This window comes from Camelina sativa, chromosome 20 (genome assembly GCF_030686135.1).
Source record: "Camelina sativa cultivar CO46 ecotype springtype chromosome 20, ASM3068613v1".
NCBI lineage: Eukaryota > Viridiplantae > Streptophyta > Magnoliopsida > Brassicales > Brassicaceae > Camelina > Camelina sativa.
The window spans coordinates 21,370,492-21,384,514 of record NC_141899.1 but is presented as its reverse complement, the minus strand read 5'-3'; the positions used below and the strand labels follow the sequence as shown (position 1 = coordinate 21,384,514).

At 32.9% G+C, this 14,023-nt stretch overlaps 1 protein-coding gene and 4 pseudogenes across 2 annotated transcripts; 1 reads left to right on the top strand and 4 right to left on the bottom strand.

Annotated features, from left to right (window-relative positions):
• Positions 1 to 3,256: 3,256 nt before the first annotated feature.
• Positions 3,257 to 4,056, bottom strand: LOC104771177 (B3 domain-containing protein At5g26805 pseudogene; annotated as a pseudogene). Its single transcript, XR_015592087.1, has one exon. The product of XR_015592087.1 is annotated as a B3 domain-containing protein At5g26805 pseudogene (transcript).
• Positions 4,057 to 5,787: 1,731 nt separating this feature from the next.
• On the bottom strand, positions 5,788 to 6,630 carry LOC104772638 (agamous-like MADS-box protein AGL93; annotated as a pseudogene).
• Positions 6,631 to 7,230: 600 nt separating this feature from the next.
• Positions 7,231 to 8,047, bottom strand: LOC104771176 (B3 domain-containing protein At5g26805 pseudogene; annotated as a pseudogene).
• Positions 8,048 to 9,181: 1,134 nt separating this feature from the next.
• LOC104772637 (cell division cycle 20.5, cofactor of APC complex pseudogene) lies at positions 9,182 to 9,995 on the bottom strand (annotated as a pseudogene).
• Positions 9,996 to 13,116: 3,121 nt separating this feature from the next.
• LOC147919264 (uncharacterized) lies at positions 13,117 to 13,575 on the top strand. The gene has a single exon (XM_087503913.1). It carries the CDS (start codon positions 13,117 to 13,119, stop codon positions 13,573 to 13,575), a length of 459 nt encoding a protein of 152 aa, XP_087360039.1.
• The last annotated feature ends 448 nt before the right edge of the window (positions 13,576 to 14,023 follow it).

The window sequence follows — 14,023 nt, the reverse complement described above, 5'->3', positions numbered from 1 at the left end:
TTATATATTCATATAAAAAAGAATACATTTATTTTCATAAAGGCAGTATTGTAAATGAATATATAATACAAACAACTATCGTTTTATAGATGAAACATACTTTTTATTTTTACCTTGATATTTTATAATCAGATTTTTTTTTTAAATAGAAATATAGAAATCCATTTTTGTTTTCTATAATACAATTAGTTTTCTAATCAAAAAGCATGGAGTAGACAAATGTATACTTGTGACAAAAAAAAATAAACAAACATATACGAGCCAATATGCTCTCATTTTCTGAAAAACTAACTTGAACCACATTTTTTAACAGCTAAAAACAAAAATTTTGGTTTGGATTCATACCAATAGAATGATAACCCTCTATGAATAGATGGTTGTATACCTAGAGACTGAATATAATTAAATATTACAAGGATTAACAAAATATATTAAACTGGAATAAATTTCTCATAGTGATGAGACGTCATTTCTAGCAAATTCTCTTTTAACTAATACAAATATAAAGAAAATTTGAATACAATGATGAGAAGTTATTTATATATAGATTTTTAAAGATGTGAACAGACACAACTGTTTGAAAAAGACACAACTTTATATTCAACAGACGCAACTTTTTAGAGAGATGCAACTGTAAAAATTTACTGTCAAAAATATAAAATAAAGAAAATTTGAATACAATGATGAGAAGTCACCTATATATAAATTTATAAAGATGTGAACATTTGAATAGACACAATTGTTTGTAAGAAACACAACTCTACATTTAACAGACGCAACTTTTTAAAGAGATGCAACCGTTGAATTTTTCTGTCAAAAAAATATACTTTTTACGAAAAGGTACGACGAAAAATCGCAATTGTTGTTGACATTTTTCAGATTGTTATTATTATATAGAAATACATTGATGAGAAGTCACTTATATATAAATTTATAAAGATGTGAACATTTGAATAGACACAACTGTTTGTAAGAGACACAACTCTACATTAAAAGACGCAACTTTTTAAAGAGATGTAACCGTTGAATTTTTCTTTCAAAAAAATATACTTTTTACGAAAAGGTACGACGAAAAATCGCAACTGTTGTTGACATTTTTTCAGATTGTTATTATTATATAGATTTCAATCTAACCGTTGTAGAATTAGATTTCCATATATGCCTTCATAATTTCCTTTTTTCCTTCTCTTCATTAAATAATATGATGATACACGTTTACTAAATTAACCGTTTGGATTTTTCCAGTTTGTTGTCACAATCTGAATGAGATTCGGTTTCCATTTTACTAAAATCAATCTAACAGTTGTAGCACTTTAATATATATATATTTCCATTGTGGAGTGAAAAGAAAAATGTTTGACTGTTTTTGTTTTTGCTCATATCAGTCATACTTATAATATTTTTAAGAAAACTTTCATTAGTAAAATGGATAAAGTAATTGTGTATATAATATTAGAAATGGAAAAAACAGTCCATTGAACCAAGAATTGATTTTTCTTTTAAAGTACATACTTTAAGACATATATTTTGTTATTGTCTTTTTGTGTAAAATAAAATTAATATGATTTTATAAAAACAAACACATCATCTTCTTCGCTCACATTATTTCTTTCATTGTCAACATGCTATCTGATCTGATTTATGGTCTAACAATCGATCTAATGATCCTGATTTGTCACGATTCTAATTTTTTTACTCGAATAGAGCTGTCAATTGAATCAGACCTTAAGAGACTCTGTTCTTTCCTCATAATTTGGTTTTTTCGATCCCACTTTCATTTTAGGTATCAAATAGGACATCAAGTGCAAGAACAGAGATGTTAATAGATTAATATTGAAAACATTGTAGATTAGCGATTGAGGGTTGCTTTCAACATGAAATCATCGATTGAGTAGGCTTGTAGGCCAGTCAAGGGTAATGGAAATTAGTTTATGTTCAAGAGAATCAACGGTAACAGAGTTTAAATTTGTTTTTCTTCCAAGTAGCTCTAAGTGTGGGTCGATTCTTATGGTTGTTATGACCCTTTCCACGCAAACCTCTGTTCTTCTTTACTTGTGATGCGAGACCTCTAACCTCACGATGCTTGTGAACATGGTTATCGAGTTGATTCTCATTTCGTTACAGACTGTGTTATGACCTGGAAAAGGAAAAGAAGGTGAGGAAGAAAAAATAGAAGTGCTATTAGTAGTTCACTAATCGGTTTTTTAGACTCGACCCACACTTAGAGCTATAGATGGTTTTGTTTAGTTAACATGACTTATATGTTGATTATATAATTAACTTAAAGAATCAAATAAAGCATAGAAATAGAGCAAGATGTTTAAGTTCTAATCATCAACCTTTATGATTACCTTCTTCACCCAAATGTCTTAAAGAAAACCCAGTCACCAACAGAGAGCCTATTCACATTTTTGGAAACCAAATCCTTCTTTACTAAGAAATGAATTTTTGTACCCTGAAATGAATAACGAAAAACTGTATTAGTAGTCATATTTAATAGGTAGATCTTTACCACTTCATCTGACAAAACCATCTTCGAGAGTTTCATCAGTTATTTGTGTTTACAGATGCCATGAATGGAGGATGAACCCTCCAAGCTGTTTTGTAGGATCTGAAGAACAAAAGTAGCATCCATTATGAAGAGAACTACGCCATCTTCAAGGTTTTAAGTAAGTTAGAGTATTTATAGGCTAATCATTAGGTCGATAATTCTTATAATCTTTCGATTCCAAAATCACGGCTTTAGAAAACTAATTAGGTATAAAAGTATTTTGTAATCGATTTTATTTTGGAAGATTGAAGGAATATTATACCCTTTGCCATTTATCATTGTTTCTTTAATTTGATTTTTACAGATATTAGAGGAAAAGATGGAAAGAGATATCTTGTAATATCGTCTAGGAGATCTTATACTCGACAATTAATTGTGTTAATGTATAGATTTCTGTAAAATGTAAATCTTGGTTGTTAAAATTAATACATAAAATTTTAAATATTTAATATTTAATGCCAATTACATGCCTTGGTATGAAATTCAGGATTTATTTCATAAATTTCTCCAAAAATGTATATATAGATTAATCACAGTGAACAAAAAAAAACCCTACATTGCTCTCACTAGTTTTTTTTCTTTTTATTCATCATTAACTCTCGATCGTCATCAGCGACGAAACTTTTCTCTCTGTGTTCAAATTCACATTCATGATCTCACATTCTATTTCGTTCCAGTACATTCAAATTACCTCATACACATTGATATTCATATTAATTATATATTAACGAAACTAAGATAAATACATTGAATCGAATATGATTCTTCTTTTACCTAAACCCAAAAATTTAAAATTAAAAGTTTCACACAATTTATTGCTAGATCTTATTTTGAACATAAAATGATATATTTATTTATATGTCATAGCAATTCTGAATCTATTGAGTCACTCACTTCTCTCTAATACCGAGAAACAAAACATGCAATTCTCGTAATCCCAATACATACCAACCACCATGCCAGCCACAAGCCCCCTCCTCTTAACAAATTCTTTGATCCAAGACTCACGCATAGTGAAATTTTCTTCATGTGGATGTTTCCACAATGTAACAAAATGGATAGTATTTGTATCAAGATCTTTCACAAATAAATTGAGCTGGCAAGTCAGACAATTTGTGAGCAATATGACACATTTTGAATAGTATCTCATCAAAATATCTAGGATTTTCTCATGTGGAAGTTGTAATTTGCCTTCATCCAATATTTCATGTCTTGTGAGGGTTTTGAAGATTTCCCAACAGAAAGGAATTATGGGTCGAATCTCGACTTCTTGAGGAAACAGTGGATAGTTAGGATCTGTCCTATCAGTGTTTTCTTCTTGGTGTTTTGTTTGAAGGAAGATGTAGAATAATGTTTTGATCATGTTTAAACTAGTTAGGATATAAACTTTTTGATTACCTTGCTTAGAAGGAGCGTAGGTTATTGTATATAAGATTTTAGTTCTGGATAAATCTTCTTTTATGTTATGTTTTGGTGGTGAAGAAAATTAGGATGTTTTTTATACCCCCAATGATAAGAAAAACTAAATTTGCTTTTGGATTGGAAGAAGTTGATGTGTTCTTTATATAGTGTTAAAAATTAAATGACATTAATCTATGTCAACAAGAAAAAATGATATTTATCTATTTAGGCATCAATATGGATACCATATTTAAATTACAGTGGTGATATTGCGACAACACAGCTGCACTATATTAAATGTAATGTATGTGTGAGAAAAAAAGGTTATATTTTTCCATTTATAAATTTATCTTTATCTATTTAAAAAAAAAACATTTAGCAAATATAAAGTGTATACTATTTTGTTCTCATCTTATTTATATGTTTATATTTAGCACTAAATATTGTGGGTTCAATTGAAAGAAAGCAAATTATAATACATTATGAGTAAAAAATAATACAGTAGTATCTTTGTTGTCTGAAATACATATCAGAATGAGAAATATTTAGGTCTTACCAATTTTTAACAAAAAAAAAAACACATTTGGCTTAAACAGTATGCAACTTTTTCACATTTCACATTTACATCTTCAAAACATAGTTCTGGCAAATAAATATCATTCAGAAAAACCTTCAAACAAAATAAATATCGTTTACAAAACCTTGCACGGAATGACTGCATGTTTTATATAATTATATTATAGCTAAATTAGAAAAACTTCATTTATCTACAGCTTAATAGTTTTTAAGCGCTTAAGAATAAGATAAATTTGCATCATAACATTTTTGTCGTTATGTTGATTTCCGCTATTTAATGATTCAATAATCTATGGCAAACAATCTACCACATGCTGCACTTGATGTAAACACTACTTTTTTCGAATAAATTTTACATTTTATTCAAAAAAAAAATGATTCAATAATCCCATTATTCAGCTATTCATGTCGGGCAACAACATCTTACCATGAACATGAATTGTGATGTGTTTTCATCATCACGGGACAAGCTGTGGCATCGTAAAATATCGGCTAGGTTTGACCCATAGTTGAAGTTGAATTTATGATTTGGTTTTATCCTAGCCTTTGTTTCTGGCTGGTTAGCAATTCTTGAGCAGCAGACCTTTCTGTTTTCTCCCACATTTTGTTGTTCTTATGTAGAGTGTGATCACAATCATTTTTGAGCTGCTTGACGAATCTAAGTTAAGCAGCAGAAAAAAGAAGAAGAAAAAAAAGATGTGGCTTGAGCGATCCCTTTTCTTGTCCTCGCACACTCTATCCCGACCATGCATGATCAGTATTTATTCAGTCACCTCAAATGGGTTGTGGTTCCAATGCAAAAAACTTTGGTTTGGTAATAAAGTGAATTGCAATGAAACGATTGATGCCGAGTCTAAGAATACTGGCCAACATGGACAGAATCTTGTAGTTTCGTTACAAACAAGACCATTATTTATTAACCAATATTCTCGAAGACCAATATAGAGTATATCATTGTCAAAAAAAGAAAGAATACCAATATAGTATCTTGAAAATTTTCTAGTGTCCAACATTCAATGTCGATTGTATATTAAAACTCTTAAATTCTTAATATATATGAGGAACTTGAGAAAAAAATACATTCATATTTAGGAAAACATACAATTCAAAGGATAATAACAAAAATTGTCGACTTCTAACAAACCCTAAATCGGCCACAAGAAGATACTTTTTGCTAGCAGAGTTAAAACTCATAATCTAACATTCATAATCATACATAATAGAAAATAATAAACCATTGACCTAGTCAAAGACCTAACTCAATTGTAAGAAGAGAACATCACTGGATCAGCAAAAGACGACGGAGTTTGATTCCACCCGGCAAACTGATCAAAGTGGACAAGTGGTGGGGTTTGTGTCTGAATCTGAGGAGGAAACAACATGGGAAGATCCGAGTCGTTATTTCTTAGACAAAGTCCTTGTGCCCCAAGTGAAGCTGTACTCATCGATGGGTCAAAGATAGAAACAAAGTGAGGGAATTGGCAGAAGCTACCGTTGTCATGGTTATAGAGAAAGACTGAAACTTTTCTCTGATGTTGTTGAGTCAATGATGGCGTCTATAGGTCTTGTTCTATTCCGCTCATCAATGATGGATCTGTTGTGAAGAAGCCGGCGGAAGACACCACAGGGTTCTGATCGGGTTCCGTCTGGTTCTGTAACCGAAGAAGCTTATCTTGTAACACTCGTAGAGCACTCTCTAACGAAGCCTCCATCTCCAAGACTTTCTCAGAGAATTTGTTGTCCTTGATATCAAAAGATGTCTTCTTGTCTTTGAGGGTCTTCTTATTCAGAAACAGAGAAAGGTCTCTGCTTTTCTTGCGTCTCTCTCTATCGTTTAGATTGCTGAATCTCTCCGCCATGTCTTGAACCTTGGATTGATCTTCTGGCCATGTCTTGATGAGTTCTCCGTCACGGCCGTAGTATATAACACAGACTTCGATATCGCATAGGATTGAAAGCTTGGAGGCTTTCTTAAACATGGTCTGTTCTCTCAAAGGAAGATTTGTTGTCTTCTTTGAAACGAAAGAGAGCGAGGGTTGTTTCTTGAAACATCTTCGGTTTCTCACCGACAACAATTTCATTGTTTTGTCCTTCGTCAACATTGAAGAAGAAGTCATTGTACGTTGTTTGTTTACAGAGAAAAAAAATAGAAAAGAAGAAGCTTTAGTTTCTTGACAGAGAGAAAATAAAGAAGGACACTCTTCGAGATTTGAGAAGAATTAGTGTAAAACACGATTAATGGCTATTATATAGAATTTGATTTCCATATATATTTCCTTAATTAAATTTCAATCTAACCGTTGTATAATTAGATTTCCTTATCTAAGGCCTTCATAATTTCTTTCTTCTTTTTTTTTTTTGTCTTGTTTTGAAGTGTATATTTTCTTCATTAAATAATATGATGATACACGTTTACTAATTTAACCGTTCGGATTTTTCTAGTTTATTGTCACAATCTGAGATTCGGTTTCCATTTTACTAAAATCAATCTAACCGTTGTAGTATATAATTAATCACAGTGAACAAAAAAAAACCCCTACATTGCTCTCACTAGTTTTTTTCTTTTTATTCATCATTAGCTCTCGATCGTCATCAGCGATGAAACTTTTCTCTCTGTGTTCAAATTCACATTCATCATCTCACATTCCATTTCGTTTCAGTGCGTTCAAATTAATTACCTCATACATACAGTACTGCATACATATTGATATTCATATTAATTATATATTAACGAAACTAATATAAAAACATTGAATGGAATATGATTCTTCTTTTACCAGACCCAAAAATTTAAAATTAAAAGTCTCACACAATTTATTGCTAGATCTCATTTTGAACATAAAATGAATATATTTATTTATATGTTATAGCAATTCTAAATCTATTGAGTCACTCACTTCCCTCTAATACTGAGAAACAAAACATGCAATTCTCGTAATCCCAATACATACCAACCACCATGCCAGCCACAAGCTCCTTCCTCTTAACAAATTCTTTGATCCAAGACTCACACATAGTGAAATTTTCTTCATGTGGATGTTTCCACAATGTAACAAAATGGATAGTGTTTGTATCAATATCTTTCACAAATAAATTGAGCTGACAAGTCAGATAATTTGTGAGAAATATGACACGTTTTGAATAGTATCTCATCAAAATATCTAGGATTTTCTCATGTGGAAGTTGTAACTTGTCTTCGTCCAATATTTCATGTCTTGTGAGGGTTTTGAGGATTTTCCAACAGAAAGGAGTTATGGGTCGAATCTCGACTTCTTGAGGAAACAATGGATAGTTAGGATCTGTCCTATCAGCGTTTTCTTCTTGGTGTTTTGTTTGAAGGAAGGTGTAGAACAACGTTTTGATCATGTTTAAACGAGTTAGAAGATAAACTTTTTGATAACCTTGCTTAAAAGGAGCGTAGATTATTGTATATAAGATTTTATTTTTGGATAAATTTTCTTTTTATGTTATGTTTTGGTGGTGAAGAAAGTGAGGATGTTTTTTATACCCCCAATGATAAGTAGAACTAAATTTGCTTTTGGATTGGAAGAAGTTGATGTGTTCTTTATATAGTATAAAAAGTTAAATGACATTAATCTATATCAACAAGAAAAAATGACATTATCTTTTTAGGCATCAATATGGATACCATATTTGAATTACAGTGGTGATATTGCGACAACACAGCTGCACTATATTAAATGTAATGTATGTGTGAGAAAAAAGGTTATATTTTTCCATTTATAAATTTATCTTTATCTATTTAAAAAAAAAACATTTAGCAAATATAAAGTGTATACTATTTTGTTCTCATCTTATTTATATGTTTATATTTAGCACTAAATATTGTGGGTTCAATTGAAAGAAAGCAAATTATAATACATTATGAGTAAAAAATAATACATTAGTATCTTTGTTGTCTGAAATACATATCAAAATGAGAAATATTTAGGTCTTACCAATTTTTAACAAAAAAAAAAAAAACACATTTGGCTTAAACAGTATGCAACTTTTTCACATTTCACATTTACATCTTCAAAACATAGTTCTGGCAAATAAATATCATTCAGAAAAACCTTCAAACAAAATAAATATCGTTTACAAAACCTTGCACGGAATGACTGCATGTTTTATATAATTATATTATAGTTAAATTAGAAAAACTTCATTTATCTACATCTTAATAGTTTTTAAGCGCTTAAGAATAAAACAAATTTGCATCATAACATTTTTGTCGTTATGTTGATTTTCCGCTATTTAATGATTCAATAATCCCATTATTCAGCTATTCATGTCGGGCAACAACATCTTACCATGAACATGAATTGTGATGTGTTTTCATCATCACGGGACAAGCTGTAGCATCGTAAAATATCGGCTAGGTCTGACCCATAGTTGAAGTTGAATTTATGATTTGGTTTTATCCTAGCCTTTGTTTCTGGCTAGTTAGCGTTTCTTGAGTAGCATACCTTTCTGTTTTCTCCCACATTTTGTTGTCCTTATGCAGCGTGTGATCACAATCATTTTTGAGCTGCTTAACGTGCCTTGTCGAATCTAAGTTAAGCAGCAGGAAAAAAAAATGTGGCTCGAGTGACCCCTTTCTCTTGTCCTCACACACTCTATCCCGACCATGATCAGTATTATTCAGTCACCTCAAGTGGGTTGTGGTTTCAATGCAAAAAACCTTGGTTTGGTAACAAAGTGAATTGCAATGAAACGATTGATGCCGAGTTTAAGAGTACTTGCTAGTTGCCGTCCTGATCATGACTAGTTGAGACCACAAACCTCTTCAGTGTGACCCACGTAAGTAGCCACAATGGGTGATCTCATCCGCACATCATTGTTGATGACCCGTCCGTCCATTCCTCCAGTTGCTAGAATGTGATTGTTACATGCCAATGATCCTACTCTTGACAGGTGACCACCTTTCATGTTCTTATCAGTCTACCATCAGAAGAATCCCACAGCTGCACTTCAGAGTTGTGAAGACCAACTGCAAGATATTTACCATCTTGCGTCCAGTTAACGCTTGTGACAGGTCCGTCCTCTTCATCAACGGTCACAAGCTCAGATGTAACATCAGTGGATGCATTCTGCAAGTAAACAGTGTCTCCCAAAGCTACGGCTAAAACATTATCACTGCTCCAGTTTAACAAGTTAAGGTAGAAGTCATCAGCTATGTCAGGTAGGTCCAAGGTTCTCTCACAAGTCTGACGAATACATCTACGAGGCTTTACGGATCTAGGTTGTTGTTGGTGAGGATCAGAAGAAGCAGAGTGAATACTACTAGAAAGCAGAGCTTGAGGTTTGTTTCTGAATGCGAGAATCCGGGTTCTATTCATATTCATCGTCTCACCTAATCGTTCTATGTAGGCTTTTCTGGATGGTGAAGTTACCTCATACTTAACTTTTCTTCCTTCAGTTAGAGCGTAATGAGCGTAGTAAAGTCCATCGCAACCCTATTTGGTATAAACCTATCAATATTGTCCTTGGATCGCTTCCTGGGAAGGAAGTGCTCTTGAGTTGTACACCAACGTTTCATACCCGTCATTACCAAACACACTCAAAAGAAACAAAATTAGAGACTAATCAAATAAATGTGAGATGACGATCGAGAGAGCAATTTAGGGTTTTTACTGTGATTAATTATTATATATAGATAGTTAGATTAGTAAACGCGTATCTTCATATCATTTAATGAAGAGAAGATACACTTCAAAAAAAGAAAAGGAAACTAAACCTCAGATATGGAAATTATAATTAAGGAAATAGATATATGAAAATCGAAATCTATATAATAACCCTTAACAATGTTGTGTTTTACCCTAATTCTCAAAGATTGTTATTATTTTCTCTCTGTCAAGAAACTAATAAACTTCTTCTTTTACTTTTTTTCTCTCTCGGTAAACAAACAACGTATAATGGCTTCTTCTTCAATGTTGACGAAGGACAAAACAACGAAATTGTTGTCGGTGATAAACCGAAGATGTTTCTGTTGACTTAAGCTTGAAGAAAGCTTGAGTCATAAGGAATCCTAATCCTACCAAGTTGTGGTTTCTAAAAGATTAGGATAATGACCAGATATATTTAGGAGTTATCTAAATATATACAAAGTCTAATAACACTACAAGAAAACATCATGTTTTCCTACAAAATTTCCTACGAAAAGTTTGGTAGGAAAAATTTCCTACCAAAAACCTACCTGATTTTGACGAAACGCAATTTTCGTAGGAAGAACAAAGATAATTTCCTACAAAAATAATATGAGAAAATTGTAGGAAATTTTTTACGAAATCCTACAAATAATTTGGTTGAAGGAAAAATTTTGTAGGGAAACTGAAAGTATATAGAAGGAAAAGATGTTGAATGAATTTGGTAGAAATGTTTATTTCAAATTTCCTACAAATAATTTGGTTGAAGGAAAATTTGTAGGAAACCAGAAGGAATATGAAAGGAGAAGACATAGAATGAATATGGTAGGAAAAATTATTTCGAATTTCCTACAAAAGAAATGTGGTAATAAATTAAAAATAAAAATAAAAAAGCTTGTAGTAATAATTTGGTAGGAAAATTGATAAAAACCCTAGATCTAAAAAATCTACGCTCCAGCCTCCATCTCATTCATTTCTCAACTTCTTCTTTTCTTTATTTTCCTGGGTCAAAATTTTCTCCTCATTTTTCATTATTCTCTTTCTCCTTTGTTCTTCTTAGAAAATCCAACATTTTGCTCAACGTTTTCTAATCGGAGTGACTCCAATCTCGCTGATAAGCAATTGGTCTCTTTCTCTACCTCTTAGATCTCTACCTTCTTCTTCATTGGAAAATAAACCAAGACATCACCAACAGTTGAATCGATCTATTCATGCATCACCATCATTATAGACCACGATTCATGACTCTACCTAATCTGATCTACGCTGGCAAAAATAGTCTGGGAATCTCCATGTGGAAGCCAGCGTTGTTCCAGATCTGAAGTTTTGGAGGAGAGTTCAGCGTTTCACTCAATTGGTCCTCACACCGGAGGAGGTGGTCACACCGGAGGAGGTGGTCACACCGGAGGAGTTGCTTCACCGCGTCGTCTCAAGCAAACCTATTAATTTTTTATATTTAGTATTTAGTTTGTAAATTTTTTTTATTAAGTTTGTAATTTAGTTTAAAAAAGAATTGTATTTCTGATTAAATTAATAATTTGATTATATATATATAATTTGGATTAATAATTAATGATTTTAAATTTTTGATTAAATTCGAAATTAATATAATTATAGAAAACTACATTTGTTAATTTTATTTTTTATTAAGTTTGTAGGAAAATTGTAAGATCAGTTTGGTAGGAAAATAGAAAGAATGAATTTCCTACTAATATTCTGGTAGGAAAATAGTCAAAAAATCTCCTTCCACTTTCCTTCGAAATTCCAACGAACAATATTTCGTAGGAACTTCGTAGGAAATTTCCTACGAAAATCTCACCAATATTGATTTCCTTCAGGCTATTTCCTCTATTTTTTTTTGGTAGAAAAATAGTAAGAAATATGTGTTTCCTACCATTTTCCTACAATATTTGCGGTAGGAAAACATGATGTTTTCTTGTAGTGTAAGAATAGGTTTTGGTGTTTTGAGTTCTCTAGATAAGGAGATGCCAATGTGTGGCATAACTTAAGAAGTTTGAGAGAGAGCAAGAAAGCTTTTGGTTTTGAGAGAGTTTCCTAAAGGTTAATAAAAAAGAGTGATTCTTTTAAATTCTTGTGTTTTTTAAACTACTTTGAAACTATATTTGGTATCAGAGCGATGGGAGATAACAAACCTATGGGAGAAATCATTGAAGCTACTGCAATAAAACCGGGTGATGGAGGAGGATCCTCTTCGCTCAAGTGTCCAATGCTAAACTCCACAAACTATACAGTTTGGTCTATGAAGATGAAAATACTTCTTAAAATACACAAAGTTTGGCCGATCATTGAAGCTCTTGGTGATGATAACGAAATGAACAACATGGCGATGGCACTATTGTTTCAATCAATTCTGGAAGCACTCATCCTGCAAGTTGGAGAGTTAGACACTACAAAGAAGGTGTGGGATGCAATCCAAGCAACACACGTCGGAGTAGAGAGAGTCAAGGAAGCAAGGTTGCAGACCCTAATGTCTGAATTTGATCGACTGCGGATGAAGGATGCAGATAAGGTCGATGATCTCGCTGGAAAAACTATCTGAGATCTCATCAAAAGCTGCAGCACTTGGAGAAATCATGGATAGCCTAAGATCGTGAAAAAGTTCCTCAAGTGTCTTCCTCGGTCAAGATATATTCACATCGTAGCCTCATTAGAACATGTTCTAGATCTTAACAAGACCAGCTTTGAAGACATTGTTGGTCGGTTGAAAGCATACGAAGAAAGAATCTTCGAAGAGGAAGCACTACAAGAGGACCAAGGCAAGCTGATGTACACAAATATGGAAACTCAACCAAATCGTGATTACAATGGAGACTTTTGATACAGAGGACGAGGAGAACGGTTACCTTTGAGAGGAAGAGGTTGTGGAAGACCTAATGAAGGAAGAGACCTAATGGAGGAAGAGACCTTTCGAAAAGTATGTATTTTCGTTGTGACAAGCTTGGTCACTACGCCTCAAGCTGTCCTGATCGTCTACTAAAACTGCAAGAGATCCAAGAAGCGGATAATACCAGTGATACACAAGATGCAAATGCTCTTATGATACACGAGGTTGTTTATTTGAATGAGAAGCACTGCACACCAAGTAAACTTGAAGCAAACACAAGAGGAGAGAATGTCTCGTACCTTGATAACGGTGCAAGCAATCACATGGCGGGTGATAAGAGATATTTTGAAGAGATTGATGAGACCATCACGGGAAAAGTACGATTCGGTGACAATTCCCGAATTGACATCAAAGGGAAAGGACCAATTTTGTTTACATATATCAATGGAGAACCTAGAAGGATGTTAGATGTCTACTTTATTCCTAACCTCAAAAATAACATCATTAGTCTAGGACAAGCTATAGAGGCAGGTTGTGATATTAGGATGTGAGGAGAACATCTAACAATGTATGATCAACATGGGAAATTACTTGTCAAGGCATAAAGATCCAAAACAGGCTGTACAAGGTAATCATGGGGGTTAAAGACACTACTTGTTTGTTCTCCAAGACCATAAGTGATTCAAGCAGGTGGCATGCAAGGTTGGGGCACATAAACTCGGAAACTCTAAAGTCAATGATGCAGAACGAGCTTACTTGATATGATCGTGGCAAGCACGGAGCCAGAGGCTGTAGAGAAACCGGAGATGGTGGGAAGGATCACTCGTTCAAGAGCTAAGGAGATGGCCAAGGAAGCTCTATCACTCATAGTTGACGGGTCATTCAACCTACAGAGGATCCAAGTCTTCAACATATCCACCTTGAAGACTTCACCCGGTAATGATAACTAGATAACTTAGGTGTGAAGTTTGTACTCTTTTTCCCATAACTGAGTTTTGT

What these genes read in the sequence shown, in the direction of transcription:
- LOC147919264 (XM_087503913.1), top strand. Translation starts at nt 13,117, where the DNA reads ATGTATTTTCGTTGTGACAAGCTTGGTCACTACGCCTCAAGCTGTCCT.